Source organism: Bufo gargarizans, chromosome 4 (genome assembly GCF_014858855.1).
Source record: "Bufo gargarizans isolate SCDJY-AF-19 chromosome 4, ASM1485885v1, whole genome shotgun sequence".
Lineage (NCBI taxonomy): Eukaryota > Metazoa > Chordata > Amphibia > Anura > Bufonidae > Bufo > Bufo gargarizans.
Genome location: NC_058083.1, coordinates 531,121,262 through 531,136,339, shown reverse-complemented (window position 1 = coordinate 531,136,339; position 15,078 = coordinate 531,121,262). Strand labels below are relative to the sequence as shown.

At 43.7% G+C, this 15,078-nt stretch overlaps 1 protein-coding gene and 1 long non-coding RNA gene across 3 annotated transcripts in view; both read left to right on the top strand.

The window, feature by feature from the left end:
* Positions 1–14,368, top strand: part of LOC122934756 (zinc finger protein OZF-like) — a 225,322-nt gene extending 210,954 nt beyond the window's left edge. Inside the window, exons 6-8 of one of the 2 annotated variants that reach the window (XM_044290442.1) lie at positions 6,348–6,471; positions 9,305–9,421; positions 12,898–14,368. In XM_044290442.1, coding sequence (XP_044146377.1) covers positions 6,348–6,471; positions 9,305–9,421; positions 12,898–13,757 — 1,101 coding nt within the window. In that variant the 3' untranslated portion in view covers positions 13,758–14,368. Of the gene's footprint in view, positions 1–2,446; positions 2,497–6,347; positions 6,472–9,304; positions 9,422–12,897 lie in introns of those variants that run through there. The other variant, XM_044290444.1, reaches the window with a different exon arrangement.
* On the top strand, positions 4,598–6,124 carry LOC122934868. Its single transcript, XR_006388725.1, has 3 exons — positions 4,598–4,672; positions 5,849–5,984; positions 6,097–6,124. It is a non-coding gene; the product is annotated as an uncharacterized LOC122934868 (long non-coding RNA).
* Positions 14,369–15,078: the final 710 nt, after the last annotated feature.

Sequence of the window (15,078 nt, the reverse complement as noted above, 5' to 3'; positions counted from 1 at the left end):
GAGTGCAGCATCATTCCAACCAGTATCAGCTGCCCATCTCCGAAATTCTGAGCAATATATCTCTGCGGATTGTTTACCCTGGCATAACAGACGTAGTCTAGACTCAGCCAAAGCAACACGATCCGGATCATCATATATCTGACCCAGGGCTAAAAAGAATTCATCCACTGAACGGAGGGGCCGTGCCCCCACCGGCAGCGAAAAGGCCCACGACTGAGCGTTACCCCTGAGCAGCGATATAATGATCCCCACCCTCCGTTCCTCATCACCAGAGGAATGGGGAAGAAGGCGAAAATGGAGTTTGCAAGCCTCTCTGAAACGCACAAAATTCTCACTACCCCCGGAGAACGTATCCGGGAGCGAGATCTTAGGCTCAGAACAAACTCCATGAATGCAAGCTGAACCGGTCACTAGAAACTGAAAAAGAGTCTTACGGAGATCAGCTACCTCCAATGAAAGACCCTGAAAGCGCTCAGTCAAAAGTGAAACCGGATCCATGCTTGAGACGGTTTAGGCGGCTTATAATGTCACGTAAGGTGTACAGGTAACAAGACAATGCAAAATGAATGTATGACTCACTGGATCCAAAACTAAAGAACAAAAGGGAGACCCCTGCATAAGACCTGGCACTCTCCCTGACTGCTCAGCCTATGCGAAAATCCCAATGGTAGATGATCGCATATCCTCGTACCTCGACTGTATAACACCTGAACACCCTACAATAGTGAGGGGACACGACCACCAGCTCCCTACACTAGACACGGAGGTAGTCAGGGTCACCTGGGATCCAGCAAACAGGAAATCACAAAAGAATGTAACACTTATCTTGTAGCAGACTGGGAAATAGGATCAGCATGCACACACACTCCAGGAAGTTGTATAAGCCGCACACTAATGCATTATGGGGAGGAATTTAAAGGGATGCAATCAGTCCAACTACATGACAGCTGAGAGAGCCTAACGAGATGAAGAACTGAAAACCAAAACAAAGAATAGCTCAAGGAGGAGGTTCTGAAAGGCACCTGTTAGAGCTTCTCAGATGTCTGGTTGTGACACCTGGTCACATGGCTTCTGCAGCTTCTTCAGGTCGACACCTCCTTCAGGGCACTACAACAGTTAGGCAGTACACCATTCAGCTTCACATGCTTGGCACTTAACTATTTTGAAACAATAAGTCCCTGGTTATAGCTTTCTAGAAAGGTCTGTCTGGACATATTGAAGATGCATAGGTGGGTCATGGCGTCCTGTCCCCACTGGATGATTTGATATCTCTTGCTAGATAGATCTCCACTTCAGAAGTCTGTACAGGAAAAGAGAACTCCCAGACTGGCACCATCATTTCAGGTACCCATAGCTCTTTCTCCCTCAGGTCCAGCCCAGGAACTCATACAGGTGGACTCTTTCAGCCTGTTGGAAGTGAAATGCCAGCACAAACACAGTAATGATCTGTGCATGTATTGCCGAGCAAAAACACACTAGGTTTGTACCTGTCCTATGACAGCAGGAAGCTTCAGAGTCTAGGATTGGTAGGAGAGAGGACCCTTGGTGAAGACAAGATCTCTCTAAAATTACCTCTACCCATACTTCTGTCTTGTGATGAGACTCTGTGAGGCCTTCTTGGACTCTGGCTCGGCAGGTAACCTCCTGCATCAGGCATCAATGAACCAATGCCGCATACCTACCCTATGTCTAGAAAAGTCCTTGGTGATGACAGCTGTCAATGAGATGGCATTCCCGGAAAATATACAATGCATATCCATCACTCCACTTCTCCTTGCACTGCCCTGGCTTCATCTACACTGTCCTGTCCACGATTGTACTACCTGGTCATGCTTTCCATCTTCCACAGAATCTTCAGGGCCAACACTAGTTTCATCAGTCTTTGATAAGAAGGAGGCAGAAATCCTGCCACCATATCGTTCCTAGGACTTTCCTATCGACCTGGTACTGGGAGCCACTCCACCACGTTGCCATGTCTTCATGCTGTTCCTGGCTGATACACAGACCTTGTCTGATTACATAAAGGAGAATCTTGACAAGGTGATTCATCCAGAAATTCTCTTCATTAGCAGGACCTGGATTCTTCTTCGCCAAAAAGGACGGATCTCGCCAGCCATGTATAGACTATCGTGGCTTGAAAAAATTCACAGTCATGAAAAAGTACCCTCTATGCCTGATTCCTAAGCTTTTTGATAGACTGCATGATGCCCAGATATTCAAGAAGTTGTACCTCCAAGGGGCATACAACCTTATCTGTAACTGGGAAGGAGATGAATGGAAGACTGCGTTTAACAACTGTGATGACCATTATGAATATCTCTTCATGCCCTTTGGCCTGTGCGACGCTTCTGCCTTCTTCCAGGAATTTGTCAACAATCTCTTCTGTGATTTACTAAACATCTATATAATGTTTTAAGTGGATGACATCCTTTTTTTTTCTCTCCAGATTTGACATCACACTACAACCGAGAAATATACTAATCTGGTGATAGAAACATATATTTCAATCTGCGAATATGTGTTCCACCATCCCAAAGTCTCAAGTTCCAAATGACCCAAACAGGCAGATAACCGAGAAAACAAAATAACACGGTTCTTAAGGCCTGAAACCAACCCAAAGGTGGCGAGTAAGGATTTTATCGATGATGTATATTCCACCATTCCTTTCTCCCTGTCTGTCCTTAAAGTCATACCTCCATTTTCACCCCGGCAGCCCCCCTGACATGGGCATCAGAGCAGTTTATGCTCCGATGCTCTCCTTTGCCCTGCGCTAAAATCGCGCGGGAAAAAGGCATTTTTTGGAGATCCGGTGACATAACGGGGCTCTCCATGCGCTAAATAAAGGTCTGTCTTAGGATACGGGGGTTTATGCCATCTGGGACTAACAAATATTAGTAACAAGCGTATGTATGAATGATACATAAATATAATCACTGCTATCAATCGACGCTAAAAGAAAAAAAAATATATGTATTTGCTTAACATTTAAACAGGGCAGAAGTCACCCATGAGAAAAAAAAAGGGAGGAGGGGGGGAGAAAAAGGATAATGGGGGATAATCCCTATGGTATATGTCATGCACAGCGTCCGGTTTCCCCCAACCTATTAAGGGGACCTTTTTGAGGGGTGAAGGAGGATAGTGGGTCGCACCCAAATATAGTGAATCAGCTTGCTGGCACCAAAGCTGGTATATTGTGGGTCATTGACACACTAAAAAGCAGCTGTGTTCCCCAGGTCAGCTTAGGCGGCAGGTGGTAATTGACGGGGTTTGCGGGATCGCCATGCCCTGTCATTGAGGCCGGGTGCCGGCTTTGTGATACAGCCGTCACCCGCCGCATACATTAACATTAAGGGGTTAATTCTATTCATTGGTGGCGCAGTGGTCAACAGCCCCTCCTCCTCAGTGCTATTGTCGTTGGTGGCGGTGGCAGCTTCACAGCCCCCTCCCTTCTCTGTTCATTGGTGGCAGTAGCGACCATGTCACAGTGGGGAGGGATTCCCTCCTTCTAAACTGTGCCGGCTCAGGAGAACATGGTGCACATCGAGGGCGGCACTCGCCATGTTCTCTAAAAGATACTAGGCTGTGGTATCAGAGCGATCTGAGTGAAAAAGTATCGATTGGGTATTGAAAGTTCAATACCTGGTGCAACCCTGGTTGTATCATACATTATTATCATACAGTCAGATTGGTCGTGGATTACGTGGTCTGATTGGAAATGTGGCAGACACATGGACCGGGACGTGGATTCCTGGGACGATCATGGTCATTTGCATTAGCCCTATCACTCATACTGAGCCCCCATAACAGTGACACCCAAATGCCATCCACAGTGCCCCCAAATTCCATCAACAGTCCCCCAAATGCCATCCACAGTGCCCCCCAAATGCCATCCAGTGACCCTATTGCCAGTCAGTGCCAGTAGTGCCATCCACAGTGCCCCCAGATGCCTTCCATCATTTATGCAAAAAAACTAAGTGACAGTGATAGAGGCGAGGTGAAGTAAGTCACGCAAATATTTGCTGAAACTTTGGAAAGACCTCCGCGGAGGCAATACATTTTACAGTAGGACAGAGCCGATATTCTTAACAAAGTTTTTAAAAGAATCGGGTTCAGATACAGCAGGGGTGCACAACATGTGGCCCTTGATACCATTTTGTGCGGCCCCCAACCATCTGGTAACAGACATATATGTCTATATCTTGTGACAGCTCACATGTATTTTTCATGTTTTCTCCCATTAGAGGGGAGTCCTGGAACCGTAACTAGACGTTAATAGTATACTGTATGTCCAATATGCCACAAATACAGTATTTCAGTTGTTAATTCCTCTTTAAATCTTATTTTCGGCATTTGTCATTGGTTCAGTCTGACAATGTGGTCCCCAACCAGAAAACGTTGTGCACCCCTGAGATACAGCAATCCGAACCCAATTTGCTCAACCCTAATCTTAGTGACTGCAGGACCTTTGATGGTGTTATGGTCATGTGATCAGTCACATGAAGGGAGGAGTTAAACAGCAGATGCTTTCCACAGTTTAACACTTCCTGTCATGTGACCCCATTGTGACATCAAAGGTCCTGCAGCCACTAATGTTTACCTTTTTCTCCTGTAACTGATCACATGACTGAGATGTCATCGCAGGTCCTGCAGCCCCAGGAGGTGAGATCTGCAGGTCAGTTATTGGTCTTGGTTCTGTGTTTATTAGAATGGAGCGGTTCTATAGGTGATATATAGCAGGTCCAGCCAGCAGGGGGCAGCACCGGCCATAGAGAGTCTCTGCTCACACAGTCTGGAGGTCAGGAGGGGAGTTCTCCTCAGACATGTCTGCTCTCCCCCTGGAATATTAGGAGACCCCCCCAGACCCCTGTAAGAGTGGCTGTTACCTTGGATTAGATTCTGATGATATTGGGGGTTCAGTGATGGCCGCAGGGATTGGGGTTTGCACAGTTGGGGGTAAATAATTGCACACACATGTGATAGTAACAAACCTGCAGCTGTGCGAGCAGCAGGACAAACCCCGGATCCATCACTGACCCCGGAGCAGAACACCAGCGATTAGAGGAAAGAGTGTTAGTCTCGAGGATTTTGTGGGTCTGTATTATACAGATCTGCTCCTGCCACAACCAGTCAATACTGACCGGAGTGGTGAGGAAGAGGAATCTGTCACATCGGAGATCAATGAATCAGAATTAGATTCAGGTCTGTGTTGATTGTACCCGAGTCAATATTGGATCAGTGGGGGTCGGACTTCTGCCAAACCCGGAGATCAGCTGTTTGGAGAGGCCATGTCACTCTAGGCAGCGCTTCAGCTTCTTCCTAGGGCAGTGACGTCACATTCGCCGGTCACATGGCCTATGTGCAGCTCAAGAGAATGGGCCTGGGGTGCAATACCAGACACAGCCACTATACAATGAACGGCGCAGTACCTGGAAAGCTGTGAGGAGGCCGCAGTGGTCACCAGAATGCCGTAGCTCCTCCACACAGCTGATCAGTGGCCGGTTCCAGAACCCGATCTGATATTGATGACCTGTCCTGAAGATAGGTAATCAGTATTCTGCTCCCAGAAAACCCTTTCATTAGCCAAAATGTCATATAGATGAGACCTGGCTGCTGTATGTGATACACTGCAATGTGTCCTGTGTAGAGCAGGACGGACGGGTGACTGATATATCATATTATTATCAGGACTCTGCTATATACAGGACATCTCAATAGATGTCACCTGCATTGTGCTCTGTCATTGGTCTGTTTATAATTCTTCATTTGTGAAACACATTACTTCATGTGAAATGTTCTTACAAATATGATTTTGCTCTCAGTCCTCCTTGTTTTCTCTCGGTTTTCTTAGGTTCAGGATTCTCTTCTTTTGAGAGACTATGGTCCTTTCCATCAAGGACCCACCAAGGATGGAGAAGGACAGAGACCACATGGCTGCAAGGATATTAGACCTTACCCTAGAGATCATCTCCTTGATAACTGGAGAGGTGAGAGTCTCACATGACATTACTCTTATCTCTAGTAATAAAACAGGGAAATGACTGGAAAGGTGAAGGATTCTTAGAATCTCTGTAGTGATCGGCGTCTCCCCATACACAGGATTACACAGTAGTGAAGAAGTCGTCCGGTGAGTGTGTGACACCCCGTGTGTCAGGAGGATGGAGCAGGACCCAGAGCCCCATCACCGAGCCTCCACCTCATTCCCTGATACATGAGCAGAAGATCCTAGAACTTACCACCAGGATCACTGAGCTGCTGAGCGGAGAGGTGAGCGCTGCTGGGAATGCTGGGACATTATGCAATAACGCCAAGGGAGGGGTCTGGTAATGACTGTGTCCTTGTGTTGTCAGGTTCCTATAAGGTGTCAGGATGTCACTGTCTATTTCTCCATGGAGGAGTGGGAGTATTTAGAAGAACACAAGGATCTGTACAAGAACGTCACGATGGAGAATCACCAGTCCCTCACACCACCAGGTAATTGGAGACCTTCCATGACTGTAGAGATGAGAACAGTTCTGAGAGTCAGATTCCCCATCATCTGATCATCACATATAAGACATTGTTTGTTAGGACTTAGTCATAGGTGGTTCTATAGTTTAGTCCCCTGAAGAGATTAGACGTCATATCCAACTTAAAAGTGTAAGGACACACTTTTGGTTCACTAGCTTATTTGCCCTAGTGTCTTCCCAGTCCACCACCTGCCTAGGATTGTATCTACAGAATCCTAGCCAGTTATTAGGGACAGCCCAGAGGGATCGCTCTTCTCATGGAGGATGCTCCACCTCCCGGGACTTAAGAGATAGGTAAGGCCAAATAGGGACAACTACGGAAGGCAACCTAATCCTGCCCTGACCCACTCTGCCTACACCAAATGGTTAATTTCACTTTTTATATTTAATCCAAAACCAATCATCCTGCAGTTTTTACACCAGCCCCTATGTCTAATAATCGGCACCACTTCTTGGTCTGTACAGATGACTTTACTGCAGTTAACTCATTCTAATCCTGCCTGTACTTCTATCACTTCTGTGTATAGATAAGACGGGTTCCACCATTCACAATAGGTGATTGTCAGAGCTCATCTATACTTCTCTTGTACAGGTCTGTACAGGTCACAGAGCATGCCTAAAAAAAAACCTCGATGAGGTCCCCTCCAGACCCTTGTGTCTGTGGACCATGGGGCTGCCATAAAGCAATTTGTAAAAGTAAAATCTACAATCAGAAAATAAAATCAGATTAGAAAAAAAAGAGATGTTTGTTACTGGCAGATACAATTTTCGGTAAAACATTTCCTTTAAAGGGCCACTAATAATCTTCAGCCAATGACTGGCCAGCTTTGTGTACTTAAGGCAAATTTCCCTTTGGCAAGGTGCCTGAGCAACAGGTTCTAGTCTACTAGTGACTGGATTTGACCCTTTGCTACCTGACCAGATGTCTTCCTTATCTCTGTTGTCACCCTGAGCAGCCCACCCTGACTTTGACCGGTTATTGGACTGCCCAAGCTACTTTGGCCCTTGCCTGTACCTGACTATGGTTTTGCCTGATCCATTGATGCTCTGCACCAGTAGTTCTTGACCCCCGTGGTCAGCCTTCACTTGAACAAAGACTACTCCAAGAGGTAGCGGCCTGGTGGTTACCCTGCAGCAAAGTCCTGATCCCTGTATAGGATTTAAGGGGTGAAAAACAGGCGTGGGGGAACCTAAATAATGCCTTTAGGTATAAACCCAAGACAAATCGATCCAAATATGCTTCTTAAAGGAAATGTGTCACCAAAAATGTTTTCGACCAGTTAAAACCAAATAGTAACACACATTCTTTTCTTCTAACCTTTTATTTTCTGATTTCAGATTTATTTATTCAGTTTCCTTAATATGATTATGGGGGGAGGCCACCTTGCCTGAGCTCTTCTTAACAGCACTTAGAAAGAAGTGCTTTACGGCAGCCCCATGGTCCATAGACACAATGGTCAAGAGGGGACCTCATTGACTCCTATGCGAGAGTTTTCTAGGCATGCTCTGTGCAGACGTCATTGTGCAAGGAAAGAATAAATAACCTTGATGATCACCTATTGTGAATGGAGGATCCCGTCTTATCTGTCATTCTAATCCTGCCAGTAATCTTAGTGGCCAGCGCAAAAATGGCACGATTTTATAACATCATCAAAAATTATTAAAAAAATCAGTTAAACATAAAAACGTGATTTAAACAATAAGTCATTTTCTGATGACACATTCTCTTTAACACTATTGCATTTTAAGTATTGGATCCGTGTGTGGTCTTCTGTGCCTGAAGAAGGTCCATTTGTGGACTGTGACTGAATGTCCCATCTACCACTTCTCCTGTAACCTTCACTATTAGGGCTTAGTCATAAAGATGAAGGGTAAATGGCCAGTTCCATGTAAATGTCCCATCATCTGCAAGGACATTTGGTCTGGTCCTAAACAGCATTCAGCTGTGACTTGGCAAAATCTCCTTCTTGGTCAGGACCTGGTCATCAGTGATGGTCAGTTTGCAGTGTTTGCCAGCGAACACATGCGGGCTGCCATCTTTAGTAAGGTAGACTCACCCGTCCGGCGATGCACAGGTAAGCCCTTACCTGTGCCGGGAGCCGGTCTGAAATCAAATGCAGTCACCGGGAGCAGGAGTTCCGTGAACAGCCCGATGAAGGCTCCCGGCAGCTGTTATCAGAACTGCCTGCTCCCGGTGACTGCATTTGATTTCAGACCGGCACAGGCACAGGTAAGAGCTTACCTGTGCATTGCCGGACTTGTGAGTCTACCTTACTAAAGATGGCAGCCCGCATGTGTTCGCTGGCAAACACTGCAAACTGACCATCGCTGCTCGTTATTACCTAAAAGTTGCAGTAACTTTTATTTTACTCTGGTACAGTTTGCTGCATTTCCTTTTCATAGTGTATGACAGTATTTTATATAATACGTTATTTATAGGAAACCGGTCTGATGGACATTACCGCCCATTTACTCCTCGTAGTTAGGGGAACATTATCCAGCAGACAGGGTTCTTGTTAATTTTTTTAAATCGCCAATTATTTTCTGTTACAACCATGAATACTGAAACTTGAAATATTTCTCCTAATTTGGGGGTATTTATTTTGGGCTAGGGGCTGGGATTATTTAGACTGCCTAGTCTGAGGTCTGATTAAAGTATTGGTCTGGTCTGAAGTACTTAGTTGATTAGGTTGGGTCTAAGGTCTGGTGTTATTTAGGCGGGTCTACACTAAGAATTGAATGTATTTTGGGTTCTCTACTTGTGTTTCCATAGTTAAATTTTTTTTCTACCCCCTAAGATCTTACATCGGGAAACAGCGCAGCACAGCAGAGCGGCGGACAGTCAGCAGAGCTGGAAGAGGAGAAGAGCGCAGCAATGTGGACGGCAGCGCAGAGAGAGACAGAGCCTGATAATGGTGAGTATGGCTTCAGCAGCAGGCAACTCGGGGACACCCGCCTCCCCGTACCGCCCATGGAAGATTTCTGGGTGCTTCCTGTTTCTTGTATGGGGTTCTTCAGGTCCCATTACTTGTGGGATAATGGTGACATAATAAAGGGCCTCTTTTTTCTATTTTATAGAGTATTTGTAAAAAAAATAAAAAATAAAAAGCCCCCTCATCTGCCGCTGCTTATTTAACTGAACACCACCGTATGCAAGCACTGCAGTAGGGCTCATGTTCATACACTATGCAGAGTCTTTCCTTCTGCAACCAGGACTTTGCTGCAGCTGGGCAAGTCTCTCTGTGTAGATTAATTTTCCTTTGCCAGTAGAGTTTTTTTTTTACATTGTCCTGTTATTCTTCGAAAAATAAGAAGGCCGGATAAAGATATATTCTGGAGAGCCCCTTTAACCTGCAAGCTCCCTTACTCACCAGATACCAGGATTGTGAGAGGCGTCCTACAGTGTATGAATGGGTGACGGAGCGGTGGTATCCTTCTCACAGGCTTCATTCTCTGCAGAAGGTGTGGAAGGAGGGGGGTAGCTGGGCACAGATGACACAGTAAGTGCCTCCCATGACTTATACTTGTCATTATGGGGTATTGAGCGGAGAATAATGCAGGAAGTCCGCAACATAATGAAATATGAAAAAAGTGAAAAGGGCTGAAGGCTTTCGAAAAGCTTTGTACATCATGATAAGCACTTACTGTGTGCTCTGTATCTAATGACATCGGGTGGTGGAGTCATTTTATTTATTTTTTAAATGAGCTCAAAATCATCAACTACTAATAAGTTTAACTGGGTTATTAATGAACTGTTAACATGTGATAGCCGGCGGGGGGTTGGTTGGAAATTTATTTAGTTCAGTGTCCACGTCTTTTCATTCCGAACACCATCATGCTAGTTGTGCCAAAGATCTGCATGTCTTGGGCGGAGACGCAGAAAATTTATGAATCTGGTTTAAACTGTGGGTTTGGAGATATTTAGCTTTCTATAAGCATTTTACAAGTCAAGGATGTGGATCTTAGTTACCAGCAGCACAAAGCACCCCGAGCAATTTGCACCTTTGTTATTCTTTTGTCTTTACCGTCACCCAGTCTATATACAGGAACCCTATCATCGGGAGGTGGAATTAAATGCATTATTTTGATACAGATTATTATCTTGGTACAGATTCCAATCTACCGCTGTATTGCATTTTATATGTTATTCACAATTCACAATCTATTCCTAATTCACACTCATGTTATCATCCAATATCATCCGATAGATCGATCGTTGTTGTGCCCTAAAACTGCCATTATATATCTACTATACTATATCTACTACATACATCTACTATATCTGAGATCCACTATATACATTTTGGTGGGGTACCTGTTGAATTTCTGGAACTTCTGTTCTCTGACATTGGGACTAGTTGAGCAAATCAATCTTCGGATCCAAGATCCAAAGTTGATTCGCTTAAAACTTTGTTTTAAATGCTGTACAAAGCAAATCAACTTCAGATCTTGGATCTGAAGGTCGATTCACTGATCACTATTTGGGACGTATTGCACTGTCTGGTCTGGATAGAAACAACAGTCGCCATCACTTTAAGGGATTATATCCTGGGAGCCTTGCAGACAGAGAACTTCTGAAAAGTATGATGTTTTCTATGATCTTTCATTGCATGTGATTTACTTACTAAAAGTTCTCTTACATTTCATATTTACTTTTTTCCTGTCTTGATCTTGTCTCAATGAAGGTAATTGATCACTAAAAAATATATATACAGACGTGGACAAAATTGTTGGTACCCTTTGGTCAATGAAAGAAAAAGTCACAATGGTCACAGAAATAACTTTAATCTGACAAAAGTAATAATAAATTAAAATTCTATAAATGTTAACCAATGAAAGTCAGACATTGTTTTTCAACCATGCTTCAACAGAATTATGTAAAAAAATAAACTCATGAAACAGGCATGGACAAAAATGATGGTACCCCTAACTTAATATTTTGTTGCGCAACCTTTTGAGGCAATCACTGCAATCAAACGCTTCCTGTAACTGTCAATGAGACATCTGCACCTCTCAGCAGGTATTTTGGCCCACTCCTCATGAGCAAACTGCTCCAGTTGTGTCCGGTTTGAAGGGTGCCTTTTCCAGACTGCATGTTTCAGCTCCTTCCAAAGATGCTCAATAGGATTGAGGTCAGGGCTCATAGAAGGCCACTTTAGAATAGTCCAATTTTTTCCTCTTAGCCATTCTTGGGTGTTTTTAGCGGTGTGTTTTGGGTCATTGTCCTGTTGCAAGACCCATGACCTGCGACTGAGACCAAGCTTTCTGACACTGGCTAGTACATTTCTCTCTAGAATTCCTTGATAGTCTTGAGATTTCATTGTACCCTGCACAGATTCAAGACACCCTGTGCCAGACGCAGCAAAGCAGCCCCAGAACATAACAGAGCCTCCTCCATGTTTCACAGTAGGGACAGTGTTCTTTTCTTGATATGCTTCATTTTTTCGTCTGTGAACATACAGCTGATGTGCCTTGGCAAAAACTTCGATTTTTGTCTCATCTGTCCACAGGACATTCTCCCAGAAGCTTTGTGGCTTGTCAACATGTAGTTTGGCATATTCCAGTCTTGCTTTTTTATGATTCGTTTTCAACAATGGTGTCCTCCTTGGTCGTCTCCCATGTAGTCCACTTTGGCTCAAACAACGACGGATGGTGCGATCTGACACTGATGTTCCTTGAGCATGAAGTTCACCTTGAATCTCTTTAGAAGTCTTTCTAGGCTCTTTTGTTACCATTCGGATTATCCGTCTCTTAGATTTGTCATCAATTTTCCTCCTGCGGCCACGTCCAGGGAGGTTGGCTACAGTCCCATGGATCTTAAACTTATGAATAATATGTGCAACTGTACTCACAGGAACATCTAGTTGCTTGGAGATGGTCTTATAGCCTTTACCTTTAACATGCTTGTCTATAATTTTCTTTCTGATCTCTTGAGACAGCTCTTTCCTTTGCTTCCTCTGGTCCATGTCGAGTGTGGTACACACCATATCACCAAACAACACAGTGATTACCTGGAGCCATATATATAGGCCCAATGGCTGATTACAAGGTTGTAGACACCTGTGATGCTAATTAGTGGACACACCTTGAATTAACATGTCCCTTTGGTCACATTATGTTCTGTGTTTTCTAGGGGTACCATCATTTTTGTCCATGCCTGTTTCATGAGTTTATTTTTTTACATAATTCTGTTGAAGCATGGTTGAAAAACAATGTCTGACTTTCATTGGTTAACATTTATAGAATTTTAATTTATTATTACTTTTGTCAGATTAAAGTTATTTCTGTGACCATTGTGACTTTTTCTTTCATTGACCAAAGGGTACCAACAATTTTGTCCACGTCTGTATATACAATTGCTTTAGGGAAGAAATTTTGTTTCATTTTCCAGGTGAAGACGGGATTAGAGTCTACCATAAGCGACTCCATTTATCTTCCTATCATGAAGTAGAAGATAACCATACCACACATGATTCAATAACTCCTAATGGACCCTCAGTCCTCCACAGCGGAGATCATATGAAACCTTCCACTAGTCAATCACGGACTGGCAAAACAAGAAAGAAACAGAAACGTGGGAAAATATTTCCATGTGAGAAACAGTTGAAAAAGGAATCTAAATCTTTGCAGAAGAGAAATCATACAGAGAAAGGGTCATTTTCATGCTGTGAAAGTGGAAAATCTTTTACCAACAAATTAATTCTACTTGGACATAATAGAATTCACACAGGGGAGAGACCATTTCCATGTTTGGAATGTGGGAAAGGTTTTACCCGTAAGTCCAGTTTAAATCAGCATCAGAGAACTCACACAGGGGAGAAGCCATATTCATGCTCAGAATGTGGGAAACGTTTTAGACTGAAATCACAACTTGTTTTACATCAGAGAACTCACACAGGAGAGAAGCCATTTTTATGCCCAGAATGTGGGAAATGTTTTTGTCATAAATCACATCTTATTAGACATCAGAGAGTTCACACAGGAGTGAAGCCATTTTCATGCTCAGAATGTGGGAAATGTTTTACACTGAAATCACATCTTGTTTCACATCAGAGAATTCACACAGGGGAGAAGCCATTTTCGTGCTTAGAATGTGGGAAGTGTTTTACACTGAAATCAAATCTTGTTTCACATCAGAGAACTCACACAGGGGAGAAGCCATATTCATGTCTTGAATGTGGGAAATGTTTTAGTCAAATAGCAACTCTTGCTAAACATCAGAGAACTCACTCAGGAAAGAAGCCATTTTAGTGTTTAGATTGTAGCAGATGTGGAGCCTCATTGTAGGACCTGCTGCCTAATGATGCCTTCTGATGTATAACTGAGCAATAATGATTATCACTCTCTGATTTCTCGCTTCTGGACTGGAAGTGGTTGGTTTCCTGTTAGTCTTTCTAGCCAGGCATCTTGTGGGTACCCCTTTAAGATGTCTTCTGGGTATCCTATCTAAAATAGAGTGATTGTACCATGAGGAGATATTTCTTAAAGAAATGTTATTTTTATATAGAAAATGTATAGGCCTTAAACGGTACAAACCTGTAGCTCCTTCCCTAGCAATTTGAATGTCACATCTAAATCAAGTTATCCCATTCGAGGCATTAATATTCAAGCATGGGCAACATCCTGAGAAGTTCTGTCAGGTCTTGGGGATATGGATGAGCTCCAATCTTGCCCACTATTCAGTCTTGCAAATGCGACAGTTACTTATAAGATCTCACAACGCTAGTAAAACAATTTAATCCATGCTCATGTCGACAAGGAGGAGCTCCGGGCTCTGTTGTTATATGGGGTGGCTGCTGTGTTGTCGGTCTTAGCATTTTTTTTTTGTTCTGGATATAGTTATAGACTGCATTTTTTGTCATTTATTTAAGAATTAGTGTTGAGTGAACCCAAACTGTTAATTTTGGGTCCGTACTGAACTTTGCGAGTTCAGGTACCTGGACCCGAACCTGAACTTTGCAGGAAAAGTTTGAGTTCGGGCATTTAATAAAGCTTTTGAAAGGCTGCAGGACAGCCAATCAAAAATCTTTTAAGCTGTTGGCACTTAGAAGCCATAACAGCCATGCCTTGTAATTGCATGGCTGTGATTGGCCGGTGCATCATGTGACCTAGCCTCTATACAAGCTGGATCACGTGTAGCATCGCCCATCAGCTCTGAGTAGTGCAGAGACAGAAAGCAGGCAGCTTAAGCGAGAGAGAGTGTTAGGAATCTAGCTATTTGTTTTGTGGGTGACCTATAATGATTTTTTTGTGGGTGCAATACATCAGCTTTACACGTGCACTTTATACGTGACAGGGAAATTAATATAGTTAATCTGACTGTTAGTTCGGCTGGTGACATATGCCCATTTTTGGTGTGAGATACACGTGCACTGCATATGTGACAGGGAAATTAATATAGTTAATCTGTCTGTTAGTTCAGTGGGTGACATATTCCCATTTTTGGTGTGCGGTACATCTGCACTGCATACGTGACAGGGAAATGAATATAGATAATTCGGCCGGTGACATATACCCATTTTTGGTGTGAGATACACGTGCACTTTATACGTGACAGGGAAATTAATATAGC